This window comes from Macaca mulatta, chromosome 7 (assembly GCF_049350105.2).
Source record: "Macaca mulatta isolate MMU2019108-1 chromosome 7, T2T-MMU8v2.0, whole genome shotgun sequence".
Classification (NCBI taxonomy): domain Eukaryota; kingdom Metazoa; phylum Chordata; class Mammalia; order Primates; family Cercopithecidae; genus Macaca; species Macaca mulatta.
In genome coordinates this window covers 1558515-1573760 of record NC_133412.1, presented here as the reverse complement: position 1 = coordinate 1573760, position 15246 = coordinate 1558515, and the positions used below count along the sequence as shown (strand labels likewise).

Below are 15246 nucleotides of genomic sequence, written 5' to 3'. Positions count from 1 at the left end.
AGACAGCTGCAGCAGGCAGGCGGCACAGCTGATGCTGGTGACTTTGACCACTTGGCTTAGCCAGTGTCCACCAGGCTTTTCTGTAAAAATAACTTTTTCTGTTTGTAATTAATAAGAAAAACCTATGGAGGTGACTCAATGAATTTTCATTAACTTGTTTTAGTATCCATTGATGATTCTGCCTAAATCAGTTTTTACTGTGATGTGATCAAATTGCAATATTCTTTTTTTGTTTTTTGAGACAGGGTCTCACTCTGTCACCCAGGCTGGAATGAAGTGGCGTGATCATGGCTCACTGCAGCCTCATCCTCCTGGGCGCAAGCGATTCTCCTGTCTCAGCCTGCTAAGTAGCTGGGACCACAGGCATGCACTACCACACTCAGCTAATTTTTAAATTTTTTCGTGGAGATAGAGTCTTGCTGTGTTGCCAAGGCTGACCTTGAACTCCTAGGCTCAAGTGATGGTCCTGCCTCAGCCTCCCAAAATACTGGGATTACAGGTGTCAGCCCCCGGGCTCAGCCCCATTGAAAGTACTTTTTGTAATGCCTGTAGCTCTGCTGCTCCATTAAGCAGGCTAGCAGGCTGTATGTTTATACTAAATTGTGGTTTTACTACTGAGAATAAAAACAATTAGAATTAGTTACTGCGACTGGGCTCGGTGATTCACACCTGTAATCACAGCACTTTGGGAGGCCGAGGTGGGCAGATCACTTGAGGCCAGGAATTGAAGATCAGCCTGGCCAATATAGCAAAATCCCATCTCTACTAAAAATACAAAAATTAGCCGCACGTGGTGGCCCACACATGTAATCCCAGCTACTTGGGAGGCTGAAGCATGAGAATCGCCTGAACCTAGGAGGCAGAGGTTGTAGTGAGCCGAGATCGTGCTACTGCACTCCAGCCTGGGCGACAGAGTGAGACTCCATCTCAAAGAAAAGGAAAAAGAAAAAAGAATTCATTACTGTAATCTGCAATTAACAAAAAATCTCCTCAAAAAATGCTCAGCAGGCCAGACGTGGTGCACGCCTGTAATCACAGCACTTTGGGAGGCTGAGGCAGTTGGATCGCCTGAGGTCAGGAGTTCGAGACCAGCCTGACCAATTTGGTGAAACTCTGTCTCTACTAAAAATACAAAAATTAGCCAGGCGTGGTGGCATGCTTCTGTAGTCCCAGCTACTCGGGGGACTGAGACAGGAGAATTGTTTGAGCCCGGGAAGCGGAGGTTTCAGTGAGTCAACATCGCACCAGTGCACTCCAGCCTGGGTGACAGAATGAGGCTCCATCTCAAAAAAAAAAAAGTGCTTAGCATTTTGCCGTATATGAAGGACAAATGTGTCTCAAAGGTTGGGAGACCTCTCACCATAGACGCCTGTTGAGAGGCAGGGGGAGGGAGGAAGGTGCTGGGTCTCCGCCTCCCCTGCGTGGGATGGTTGGGGTAACCTGAGAGGATGCTGGGCAAGTCTCAGGTCAAATGTCAGAGCATCAGGTGAGTGTAAGGATGTGGTACCTGCATGGCTGAAAGAAGAGTCATATCAGAAGAGTTATACATAATGAAAATTGAGTAACTTGTTTAAGCAGGAAGTCATTAAACCCTATGATAATAAAATTCTTTTTTTTTTTTTTTTTTTTTTTTTTTTGAGACGGAGTCTCGCTGTGTCGCCCAGGCTGGAGTGCAGTGGCCGGATCTCAGCTCACTGCAAGCTCCGCCTCCCGGGTTTACGCCATTCTCCTGCCTCAGCCTCCCGAGTAGCCGGGACTACAGGCGCCCACCACCTCGCCCGGCTAGTTTTTTGTATTTTTTAGTAGAGACGGGGTTTCACCGTGTTAGCCAGGATGGTCTCGAACTCCTGACCTCGTGATCCGCCCGTCTCGGCCTCCCAAAGTGCTGGGATTACAGGCTTGAGCCACCGCGCCCGGCAATAAAATTCTTATGTAAATGGGCTACAGTAAATGCATGAGAGAGTTGGACTGTAAAGACTCAAACCCTTTTGAGATAAAAATAAAACTCCATCGAAGGAATATCTGTCTTTGTGGTAGCTTGTTGGGTGAAAGAAAACTGATGTATAAAGATTTCATTTCCTTATTTGGGTCAGCTTGTGTTGGTTGCAAAAAATACCTTGACTTTGCCACTTTCAGTGGTCTCTAATGCTGCTATTTATAAATCAAAGATTCTCTTTAGGGTGAATAAACAGTATGACACTCATTCTTTTCTTTTCTCTTCTTTTTTTTTTTTTTTTTTGAGAGGGAGTCTCGCTCTGTCTCCCAGGCTGGAGTGAGTGGCACCATCTCGGCTCCCTGCAAGCTCCGCCTCCCGGGTTCCTGCCATTTTCCTGCCTCAGCCTCCCGAGTAGCTGGGACTACAGGCATGCACCACTGCACCCAGCTAACTTTTTGTATTTTTAGTAGAGACGGGGTTTTGCCGTGTTAGCCAGGATGGTCTTGATCTCCTGACCTCGTGATCCACCCGTCTCGGCCTCCCAAAGTGCTGGGAATAGAGGCGTGAGCCACCGCGCCCGGCCCATTCTTTTCTGTTTTAGTTTTCATGTCAAAAGTTTCTCGTGGCCGGGCGCGGTGGCTCAAGCCTGTAATCCCAGCACTTTGGGAGGCCGAGACGGGTGGATCACAAGGTCAGGAGATCGAGACCATCCTGGCTAACACGATGAAACCCCGTCTCTACTAAAAATACAAAAAAGTAGCCGGGCGAGGTGGCGGCGCCTGTAGTCCTGGCTACTTGGGAGGCTGAGGCAGGAGAATGGCGTGAACCCGGGAGGCGGAGCTTGCAGTGAGCTGAGATCCGGCCACTGCACTCCAGCCTGGGCGACAGAGCGAGACTCGTCTAAAAAAAAAAAAAAAAAAAAGGTTTCTTGCTTGTAAACCTCTTCCTGACATACGTAGCTTGTAAACCCACTTTCCTGACATTTTTTATCTCCTTCTTTTATAGGTACTTCCTATTTAACAGACATTGTGTGGTGGGCTGGCACAATCGCAAGTAAGTAGCCTGTGTGGCGAAGTCTGGTCTTTTCCTTTCTTAGACTCCATCACTGGTCTGGGCAGAGCTGCAGCGGCTGGGCTAGGGTGGCTCTGTTCTTTGGAAGAGGGTGTCACGTGGCCTCTCCCCGGACCCTAAGCCTGCCTTTCAGTTCAGATGTCCCTGCTCCCCTTCCTCCCAGGATGAGAGTGCAGAAGGACAACTTAGGAGCTGGTGGAGGCCCCTACTGCCCACGATTAGCCGTGAATTCAGTCCAGGCTGATCTGTCCTGAGCCCGAAGAAATTAAAACAGGTCCTGCTCACTCGTGTAGTTGGGCTGTTGGCATTTGGTGAAATTCCATGTTAGGCCGCCTTGTTTTTCCCAGCACAGTTGGTTTAACAGAGTTTCATGACTCAAAGATCAGGTCATGTGCTATAATGTAAAGATAAATAATATTATTAAATGAGTTCAGAACTCTAAAGGTATTATAAAGGACAATTGTCTCTGAAATTCAGAAACATTGTGTTTGGCCAGGCATGGTGGCTCACACCTGTAATCCCAGCACTTTGGGAGGCTGAGACAGGTGGATTGTTTGAGCCTAGGATTCAAGACCAGCCTGGGAAACATGGCAAAACCCTGTCTGTACAAAAACAAAAATTAGCTGGGCATGGTGATATGTGCCTGTTTCACAGCTATTTGGAGGCTGAGGTGGGAGGATTGCTTGAGCCTGGGAGGTGGAGGCTGCAGTGAGCCAAGATCACGCCAGTGCACTCCAGCCTGGGTGACAGAGCAAGACTCTGTCTCAAAAGAAAAAAAAGAAACATCATATACTTTGTCACATTTGTCTTTTAATACGACATTACGTGGCAATACCAATTCTGTTCCTTGAAGAGCTCCTCTCAGCTCTGTCCGGGTGATGTCCTGCTGCAGTCTTGTGTGGCAGTGCTGTATCCTCTTGCTATGCCAGTGGCCTGTCACCGTGGCCAGCTGCCTATGCCGGAGTAGATCCCAGACCACTAGAGGGTGCACAGGAAGTTCTGCCTGATTTGTGTGAAAACAAGGATGTGTTAGGAGAGTGGAGATATGCCCAGTGCCACGCCCATTTCAGTCACTGCTGGTTAGATTCGGCATTTTCCATGGAGAGCTGAACCTACTCACCCGACTGATGGGACCAGTGAAGGTGTGGGGCCTGACCTCTGACCCATGACCCCTTAAATGTGCAGGTGACACCCCAGATGTGATTCTTCACAAGTAATGGGAGTGAAGTAGCCCTTTTGGAGCAGAGCCTTGCAAAATTCAACTCTGATCAGTGCTAAACGAGAGCTCTGTAATTGCAAGCGGTATCCTTGTGATTTTCTTGACAGTGGCTGTTGGCCAGATTGGAAACTTCCTGGCTTACACGGCAGTCCCCACGGTCCTGGTGACTCCCCTGGGCGCCCTCGGAGTGCCGTTCGGGTGAGAGCCAAGATTTTGTTTGATGTTTAATGTGTAGTGTAGATATAACAACTTTTCATTTTAAATGTTTCTGTTAAAGTAATGAGAGCAAAGTTGTAACAACAGGTAGATCTTCAGGCCAGGCAGAGTGGCTCACGCCTGTAATCCCAGCACTTTGGGAGGCCAAGGAGGGTCAATTACTTGAGGTCAGGAGTTTGAGACCAACCTGGCCAACATGGCGAAACCCTGTCTCTACTAAAAATACAAAAAATTAGCCGGGCGTGGTGGCGACCACCTGTAGTCCCAGCTACTCGGGAGGGTGAGGCACAAGAATTGCTTGAACCTGGGGGGCAGAGGTTGCAGTGAGTTGAGATGGCACCTTAGCACTCAAGCCTGGGAGACAGAGCGAGACTCTGCCTGAAAAAAAAGAGAGAAGATAGATCTTCGGTATTCTACTCTGTATTGTTTAATTTTATCCCTTCAAATATAGTTCTGGGTATTAACTCTTTTCTTAGACATTTAGTATATTTGAAATTCTAACTCATTCATGCATCTCAGTGAATCTGCTGCTCGCATGCTTCTGGCCGCTGTCCTGGAGTACATCTTAGAGACTAGAGAGTCTTCTGACACCTTGGCACGTTATTCTGAGAACTCGTTAAGCAAAATGAGTCACTTGGTGTTTTATTGGGGTGCTTAGCATTCCTTGCTGGATGCCGGCCAGTCCCCACCTCAGCCCAGGTACAGAGGTTGGGATGAATAACACACGGCCCCGGTGGATGTGGAATAGGGTTTATGACTGACACAGTCAGCAGCACATGGATTTTCTTTTTTTGAGACGGAGTCTTGCTCTGTGCCCCAGGCTGGAGTGCAGTGGCGCGATCTCGGCTCACTGCAAGCTCCGCCCACCGGGTTCACGCCATTCTCCTGCCTCAGCCTCCCGAGTAGCTGGGACTACAGGCGCCCGCCACCACGCCCGGCTAGTTTTTTGTATTTTTTTAGTAGAGACGGGGTTTCATGGTGTTAGCCAGGATGGTCTCGATCTCCTGACCTTGTGATCCGCCCACCTTGGCCTCCCAAAGTGCTGGGATTACAGGCTTGAGCCACCGCGCCCGGCCTAGCACATGGATTTTCTTAGGAGAAGGGCCCGGGTTTGGTTCTCAGTGAGATAAGAGGGAGGGGGACCTTTGGGGTTTTTTGTTTTGTTTTGTTTTGTTTTTTGAGGCGGAGTCTCGCTCTGTCGCCCAGGCTTGAGTGCAGTGTCGCGACCTCAGCTCACTGCATGCTCCGCCTCCCAGGTTTACGCCATTCTCCTGCCTCAGCCTCCTGAGTAGCTGAGACTACAGGTGCTGCCACCTCGCCTGGCTAGTTTTTTGTATTTTTAGTAGAGACGGGGTTTCACCGTGTTAGCCAGGATGGTCTCGATCTCCTGACCTCGTGATCCACCCGTCTCGGCCTCCCAAAGTGCTGGGATTACAGGCTTGAGCCACCGCGCCTGGCCACCTTTGGGTTTTTATTGTTAGGGGGTGGGGTGGACTGGACTGGGGGTGGTTTGCATGCTTAGGCCGGGCTGGCATGGATTGTAGTTTTTGCCCATGCCAAGTGACCGAGGACTCGGGTCTGAGGACTCTAGGGACCCAGGGTGTGTGCAGGCTCTGTTTTAAAATTTTAATTTAATTTTCTTATTATTAAATTTTAAACATTTTATTTCTCCATTTTAAATCATCCTTTTAATTGATACACGTGAGTAGGCTTCTTATCAGGTTGCCCGAATGTGGGGCAAAGGGGAAAGGGCAGGGAATGGGAACTTGAGGGCTGCAAGCTATTAAACATTGCAACTAGAGTCTCTACTTACTGTGAAAATGATTTATGAGATACTTATTAAATAACATATATCCTTGTGTGAACATGTTTATATTCTGATTTGTCTTTGAAGAAATCATTATAAATAGAAATAGGGTAGAAGAGAAATAAAATCCAAGTTTCTAACTCATGGATACGTTGGTTTCCTGCTGTATTCCGGACAGACGCCCAATTCCTTGCAGAGAAGTGTGTCCATGATGGATGTATTGAAGTTTACACCTTAGAGTCCCTTAGGCATTGGGGTTCTGTGACCTAAATACCACGTTTTTCACATGTGACGCTTGGAGAGTGTGTGGGGGGCACATTTTTCTCGAGAATACGTACACCGCTATCGTGTGGCTTGGCGTCACTTTGCGTTTTGGACGGCTCTGAGGCGCTGCGAGGGCAAGAGTGTTCTCACTTTGGGAATCACTCCTCAGCTTCGGCCACCCGTCCCCCGAAAGATAATCAGGCAGATAAACAACCTGACCTGGTGATCTGGGCACGTGGCACATTGAATGCACATATACTAAAATGCTTTGCTCAGTTAATTTCCTTAGAACTGCCGGGCGCGGTGGCTCAAGCCTGTAATCCCAGCACTTTGGGAGGCCGAGACGGGCGGATCACGAGGTCAGGAGATCGAGACCATCCTGGGTAACACAGTGAAACCCCGTCTCTACTAAAAATACAAAAACTTAGCCGGGCGAGGTGGCGGGCGCCTGCGGTCCCAGCTACTCGGGAGGCTGAGGCAGGAGAATGGCGTGAACCCGGGAGGCGGAGCTTGCAGTGAGCTGAGATCCGGCCACTGCACTCCAGCCTGGGTGACAGCGAGACTCCGTCTCAAAAAAAAAAAAAAAAAAAAAAATTTCCTTAGAACTGTTCTCGTGCACATTGATGATTAAGTCACTTTGCCAGAAACGTTCGCTGCTCCACGTCTGCAGGAGGTGTTACTCCCATGTCAGATGGGATTCTGGATAAAAAGCCTGTCTTCAACTCGGAGTCCCAGGAAGACCTTTTCTTTTAAACAGAATAAAACTAAAATTAATTTGGAAAAAAATCTAAGATGATTATCAAAGTGTGCATATATGTATGTATATATGTTTTGTTTTGTTTTGTTTTTTGGTGTTTTTTTGAGACAGTCTCGCTCTGTCGCCCAGGCTGCGCCCGGGCTGGAGTGCAGTGGTGCGATCTCGGCTCACTGCCAGTTCTGCCTCCTGGATTCACACCATTCTCCTGCCTCAGCCTCCTGAGTAGCTGGGACTACAGGCGCCCTCCGCCACGCCCGGCTAATTTTTTGTATTTTTAGTAGAGATGGGGTTTCACCGTGTTAGCCGGGATGGTCTTGATCTCCTGACTTTGTGATCTGCCCGCCATCCTCCCAGAGTGCTGGGATTACAGGCCTGAGCCACTGCGCCTGGCCGATATGTATGTATATATGTATATTTTAAAAGCAGTTCTGTTCTTGATAGTGGGATGGGGTTGCTGGAATTACGTAGAAACAGAAATGAAAAGAATGTGGCACTGGAAAAATAAGTCTGTGTAGCAGTGAATAGAATAGAGAGCTCCCAAATAGGTTCACTTATTTCTGTAATAGTGTAATGTATGATAAAGTAATCGTCTGCACATGCTGTGTCTAAAAAGAGGTTTAAAAAACTTTTGGGAAATATTTTCAAATTACAGAAAGGACACAGGATTAAGAATAACCAAAGCGGCCGGGCGCGGTGGCTCACGTCTGTAATCCCAACTCTTTGGGAGGCCGAGGCGGGCAGATCACGAGGTCAGGAGATCGAGACCATCCTGGCAAACACGGTGAAACCTCGTCTCTACTGAAAATACAAAAAAAAAATTAGCCGGGCGTGGAGGCTGAGGCAGGAGAATGGCGTTAATCTGGGAGGCGGCGGAGCTTGCAGTAAGCGGAGACCACTGCACTCCAGCCTGGGCGACAGAGCGAGACTCCATCTCAAAAAAAAAAAAAAAAAAAGAATAACCAAAGCAATGCCCATCTCCCCTTACCAGACACACCTGCTGCTAAACATCTGACCCACTTGCCTCATCATACACTTTCTCTGTATCTGAGTGTCTCAGTCTCACCACTGTGGATGCTTGAAGCCAGGTAACTCTATTGAGGGAGGCGTTCTGTGCATTGTATGGTGTTTAGCAGCATCCTGGCCTTCATCTCCCAGATGCCAGTAGCACTCAACCTCCCCAGATGTCTCCAGACATTGGCTGATGACCCCGGGGGGCCCTGGTTGAGAACCACTATTCTATATGAATGTGATGTGACTGTTTTTTCCTGTTTTTTTTAAAAAATCCATTTTAGCATAAGTTATGATTCTTTACCCCTAAACACATCAATTAGTATTTTCTGAGACTAGAGATATTCAGATACTCTCCTAATAACCACAGTACAATGATCAGTTTCGACAAATTCAACCTTGTTATGATACATGCATCAAATCAGCCTCCATATTCCAGTTTTGACAATTGACCTGTTATGCCGTTATTTTATATCATTATCTTTTATACCATTATTTTTCTTCTAGTACAAGATCCAGGCCATGCGTGGTGTGATTCGTGCCTGTAATCCCAGCACTTTGAGAGGCCAAGGCAGGTGGATCACTTGAACCCAGGGAGACCAGCCTGGCCAACATGGCAAAACCGTGTCTCTACTAAAAATACAAAAATTAGCCAGGTGTGGTGACACACACCTGTAATCCCAGCTACTTGGGTGGCTGAGGCACCAGAATTGCTTGAAGCTGAGAGGTGGAGGTTGCAGTGAGTTGAGATCAAACCACTCCTCCAGCCTGGGTGACAGAGCAAAACTCTGTCCCCTCCCCCCAAAAAAAAGATAGAGAAAAAATAAAGCTCATTGAAAAAAAAAAAAACTATGAACCAATTCTCTTATGAATATAGATGGAGCAATTTTGAACAAAATACTAACCAATTGGATCCAACAATATATAAAAAGGATTATACAAGTGGGATTTATCCCAGGAATGCAAAGTAGATTTAGCATTGAAAATAAATTAGTGTAATATACCACAGCAACAGAATAATCACCATGTGACCATCTCAAAAGACACACAAAGATTATGTAGTAAAATTCAATACTCTTTTATGATGCAAACTCTCAGTATGCTAGGAATAGAAAATAACTTCCTAAACTGACAAAGGGCCTCTGTGAAAGTACCCCAGCTAACATCATACTTAATGGTACGAGAGTTGATGTTTTCCCCTTAAGATCAGGAAGAAGGCCGGGCGCGGTGGCTCAAGCCTGTAATCCCAGCACTTTGGGAGGCCGAGATGGGCGGATCACGAGGTCAGGAGATCGAGAGACGATCCCGGCTAACACGGTGAAACCCCGTCTCTACTAAAAAATACAAAAAACTAGCCGGGCGAGGTGGCGGGCGCCTGTAGTCCCAGCTACTCGGGAGGCTGAGGCAGGAGAATGGCGTAAACCCGGGAGGCGGAGCTTGCAGTGAGCTGAGATCCAGCCACTGCACTCCAGCCTGGGTGACAGAGCAAGACTCCGTCTCAAAAAAAAAAAAAAAAAAAAGATCAGGAAGAAACAAGCTGTCTACTTTCACCTCATCTATTCATGATTGTGCTAGATGTTATAGCGAAAGCAATTAGGCAAGCAAACGAATTAAAAGGCATTCATATTGGAAAGAAAAGGAAGAAGTTAATTGCCTTTATTGGCAGAAGACCTGATTTTTTTTTTTTTTGAGTCAGAGTCTTGCTGTGTTGCTAGGCTGGAGTTCAGCTGCATGATCTCAGCTCACTGCAACCTCCGTCTCCCGAGTTCAAGTGATTCTCCTTCCTCAGCCTCCCAAGTAGCTGAGACTACAGGTGAGTGCCACCATGCCCAGCTGATTTTTGTATTTTTAGTAGAGATGGGGTTTCACCATGTTAGCCAGGATGGTCTCAATCTCCTGACCTCATGATACGTCCGCCTCGGCCTCCCAAAGTGCTGGGATTACAGGTGTGAGCCACCGTGCCCGGGCTTTTTTTCTTTTCTTTTTTTTTTTTTTAGATGGGATCTCAGTCTGCCGCCTAGGGTGGAGTGCAGTGGTGTGCTGTCGGCTCACTGCAACCTCTGCCTCCTGGGTTCAAGTGATTCTCCTGCCTCAGCCTCCCAAGGAGCTTGGATTACAGGTGCCGGCCACCATGCACAGCTAATTTATGTATTTTTAGTAGAGATGGGGTTTTGCCATGTTGGCCAGGCTAGTCTTGAACTCCTGACTTCAGGTGACCCACCCACCTCAGCCTCCCAAAATGCTGGGATTACAGGCATGAGCCACAACACCTGGCTGAGGACCTGATCTTGTATAGAGCGTCCTAAAGAGTCAACTAAGAAATTATTAGAACTAATAAGTTGGCCGGGCGCGGTGGCTCACGCCTGTAATCCCAGCACTTTGGGAGGCCGAGGCGGGCGGATCACAAGGTCAGGAGATCGAGACCACGGTGAAACCCCGTCTCTACTAAAAATACAAAAAATTAGCCGGGCGCGGTTGTGGGCGCCTGTAGTCCCAGCTACTCGGGAGGCTGAGGCAGGAGAATGGCGTGAACCCGGGAGGCGGAGCTTGCAGTGAGCCGAGATCGCGCCACTGCACTCCAGCCTGGGCGACAGAGCGAGACTCCGTCTCAAAAAAAAAAAAAAAAAAAAAAAAAAGAACTAATAAGTTTAGCAAGGTTGATGGACACAAGATCAATATATAAATATTATGTCTGAGGCCGGGCGCAGTGGCTCATGCCTGTAATCCCAGCACTTTGGGAGGCTGAGACGGGCAGATCACTTGAGGTCAGGAGTTTGAGACCAGCCTGGCCAACATGGTGAAACCCTGTCTCAACCAAAATACAAAAAATACTAACCAGGCGTGGTGGCACATGCCTGTAGTCCCAGCTACTCGGGAGGCCGAGGCAGGAGAATCACTTGAACCAGGGATGTGTGGAGGTTTCAGTGAGCCGAGATTGTGCCACTGCACTCCAGCCTGGGCGACAGAGTGAGACTCTATCTCCAAAAAAAAAAAAAAAATTACATCTGCCAGGCGCGGTGGCTCACGCCTATAACCCCAGCACTTTGGGAGGCTGAGGTGGGTGGATCACCTGAGGTAAGGAATTTGAGATCGGTCCGACCAATGTGGTGAAACCCCATCTCTCGTAAAAATGCAAAATGAGCCAGGCATGGTGGCACATGCCTGTAATCCCAGCCACTCGGGAGGCTGAGGCAGGAGAATTGCTTGAACCGAGGAGGCAGGGGTACAGTGAGCCGAGATCAGGCCATTGCACTCCAGCCTGGGTAACAAGAGCGAAACTCCATCTCAAAAAAAAAAAAATTACATCTATGTACAGTAGCAGTAAGCAAACCAAAAATGAAATTAAGAAAGCAATTTCATATACAGTAGCACCAAAATGAATGAAATACTTAAATATAAATTTAACTGGCCGGGCGCGGTGGCTCACGCCTGTAATCCCAGCACTTTGGGAGGCCCAGGTGGGCGGATCACAAGGTCAGGAGATCGATACCATCCTGGCTAACATGGTGAAACCCCATCTCTACTAAAAATACAAAAAATTACTCAGGCATGGTGGTGGGAGCCTGTAGTCCCAGCTATTCGGGAGGCCGAGGCAGGAGAATGGCGTGAACCTGGGAGGCGGAGCTGGCAGTGAGCCGAGATCGTGCCACTGCACTCCAGCCTGGACGACAGAGCGAGACTCTGTCTCAAAAAATAAAAGAATAAATTTAACAAAGGAAGTACAAAACTCATACTCCAAAATCTATAAAAACCCTCTTAAAAGAAATTAAAGAAGACCTAAGTAAATTGTCCATATTTACAGATCAGAATTAATATTGTTCAGATGGCAGTAGTCCCATATTCATCTACAGACTCAATATAATTTATATCAAACTCGTAGCTGAATTCTTTTTTTTTGAGACAGAGTCTTGCTCTGTCGCCCAGGCTGGGGTGCAGTGGCCGGATCTCAGCTCACTGCAAGCTCCGTCTCCCGGGTTTAGACCATTCTCCTGCCTCAGCCTCCCGAGTAGCTGGGACTACAGGCGCCCGCCACCTCGCCCGGCTAGTTTTTTTTTGTATTTTTTAGTAGAGACGGGGTTTCACCGTGTTAGCCAGGATGGTCTCGATCTCCTGACCTCGTGATCCGCCCGTCTCGGTTTCCCAAAGTGCTGGGATTACAGGCTTGAGCCACCGCGCCCGGCCTAGCTGAATTCTTTACAGAAAATGACACACTGATCATAAAATTCATAGGATTTGGAAGGGACTCAAAATGAGAAAACAATCTTGAAATACAACAACAAAGTTGGAGAACTCACACTTCCCGGTTTCACAACACTGTATGAAACTACAGTAATCAAAACAGTGTGGTCACCTGGGCAACGTAGTGAAACCCCCATCCCTGTAAAAAATTAGTCAGGCATACGGCACATACCTGTGGTCCTAGCTACTCAGGAGGCTGAGGCAGGAGGATTGCTTGAGCCTGGGAGTTGGAGGCTACAGTTAACTGTGATCATGCCCCTATCCTCCAGCCTAGGTGGCAGAGCGAGTCCATCTCAATACCCAAACAAACAAAAACCCAATGTGGTACTGGGATAAGGAAAGACATGTAAATCAATAGAATATAATTGAGATTCTAGAAACAAACGCTCACGTTTACAGTCAATTGATTTTTGCCAGTGGTACCAAGACAATTTAGTGGGGGAAAGAATAGTCTTTTCAACACATGATGCTAAGCCAGGTGGATATCCACTTGCAAGTGAATGAAAGTGCGCTCCTGCCTCACACCGTATACAGACGTCAACTAAGAACAAATCAAAGACTTAGATGTAAGAACTAAACTTGTAAAACCCTTAGAAGTAAACATAGGTGTAAGTCTTTATGACCTTGGATTAGGTGATGGTTTCCTAGGTATGACACTTAAAGCACAAAAGCACAAACAATAGAAGAAAAATAGATACATTGGATATCATCAAAATTAAAAATTTTTGTGCTTAAAAGGATGCCAGCAATGAATTGAAAACTCATGGAGTGGGAGAAAAAATTTCAAAGTATATGTCTGATAAGGGACTTGTAGTTAGAATATATAAAAACTTTTGCCAGGCACAGTGGCTCACACCTGTAATCCCAGCACTTTGGGAGGCCAAGGCAGGTGGATCATGAGGTCAGGAGTTCGAGACCAACCTGGCCAACATGGTGAAACACCATCTATACTAAATACAAAAAGTTAGCCTGGCATGGTGGCACATGCCTGTAATCCAGCTACTTGGGAGGCTGAGGCAGGAGAATTGTTTGAATCCAGGAGGCAGAGGTTGCATTGAGCCGAGATTGCGCCATTGCACTCCAGCCTGGGCAAGAAGAGAGAAACTGTCTCAAAAAAACGAAACAAAATGAAACAAAAACTCTTACAATGCATCAGTAAAAAGTCAGATAACCCAATTAAAAATGGCACTGTCGGCCAGGCGCAGTGGCTTATGCCTATAATCCCAGACTTTCGGAGGCCGAGGTAGGTGAGTCACTTGAGTTCAGGAGTTTGAGACCAGCCTGGCCAACATGGTGAAACCCCATCTCTACAATAAAAAAATCACCCGGGGCCTGGTGGTGAGCACCTGTAATCCCAGCTACTCGGGAGGCTGAGGCAGGAGAATCGCTTGAACCCGGGAGGCAGAGGTTGCAGTGAGTTGAGATCGCACCACTGCACTCTAGCCTGGGTGACAGAGTGAGACTCTGTCTCAATAAATGAATGAATGAATGAAAATGGCACTGTCCTCTGGTATTCCACAATGGAGTAAGAGATGATTTGGCCTTATGGCTCATACTTTCCCCTTTGGTGCATGGCAGCCCTTTCCCACCTTGTCATAGTCCACCCTGTTCCAGGCCAGTTCCAGGCCCACTTCCTGCCCTGTGAGCCCCCTGCGTTTCTGGCTTCTACTTTTTTCAGCAGCTACTCAATGGAGCTTCTCTATTCAACATCTAGTCGTGTATTCGTATGTCTTTTGTTGTTTCTTTCAGTGATGATGCTTCTTTCCCCAACGACACTGTTGGGAGCTTCTCAAGAATAGGCTGTCTAGGGACAAGGATGTGAAGCGGTACAAGGGGAAAGCAGGCCGTTGAGGACCTGCAGGTGTGTCACCACCATGCTTGTATCTCTTGTTAGCTTTGTGGCCTTAGGTTCAATGCTGACCCTTTCTGAGGCTCAAGTTTCCTTATTTTTAAAATAATGTTACAGGAAGTAAGCCGGTCCGTACCTGAGCCTGGTATGGCCTCCTGGACGTTCCTGTTTTCCGACCGTCTTCAGCACAGACATGAGTAAAGTGAGAATGACCAGTCCGGTGACTTACTGAGGGCAAGGTGTTCCAATTCAGATTGTATACTGATAACTACACAGGGGAATAAGAGAAGAAACACGTTAGCAGCCTGAAGATTGTAGATGTTATTGAAGAATGCATTAGTAATGTGACCACTTTTTAAAAGTTTTCAGTGTTAGAGGAAATAACCACCCCTACTACTTCTACTATACTGCAATTACTGTTAGCATGTTTATTTTTTCTTTTGTTTGTGCTTTTTTCACTTCTTTTGTGTTTTCATCCTGCATTACTTATAATTATTTTGACAGTTTTTGCACCCTACTTTTCCACGTAGCATCGATATTAGTATTTTTGATTGGTTCCTTTTATAAGTAAGGAAGCATTGCTTTTATTTTTGGTCAATCATAAAACTTTTTATACTCTGATATATTTTGTATGTGCTGACATAGTAATATAGTGGTGTAAGTAATGTGTATCATTAACTACGTAGTGGTTATACATGGAATTGGTGTGAAAATCCTGGCCAGGCATGATGGCTCACACCTATAATTCCAGCAGTTTGGGAGGCCAAGGCAAGAGGATTGTTTGAGCCCAGGAGTTTGAGACTTGCCTGGGCAATCCAGTGAGACCCAGTCTCTACACAAAATTTTTAAAAAATTAGCCGGGTGTGGTGGCATGCACCTG

General features: G+C 47.0%; 1 protein-coding gene across 3 annotated transcripts in view; it reads left to right on the top strand.

The window, feature by feature from the left end:
• NIPA1 (NIPA magnesium transporter 1) overlaps positions 1-15246 on the top strand; it is a 96198-nt gene that overhangs the window by 71211 nt on the left and 9741 nt on the right. For all 3 annotated transcript variants that reach the window (XM_077938888.1, XM_077938887.1, XM_001106326.5), the window contains 2 exons: positions 2942-2989; positions 4334-4424. In XM_077938888.1, coding sequence (XP_077795014.1) covers position 2989; positions 4334-4424 — 92 coding nt within the window. In that variant the 5' untranslated portion in view covers positions 2942-2988. The remainder of the gene's footprint in view (positions 1-2941; positions 2990-4333; positions 4425-15246) is intronic.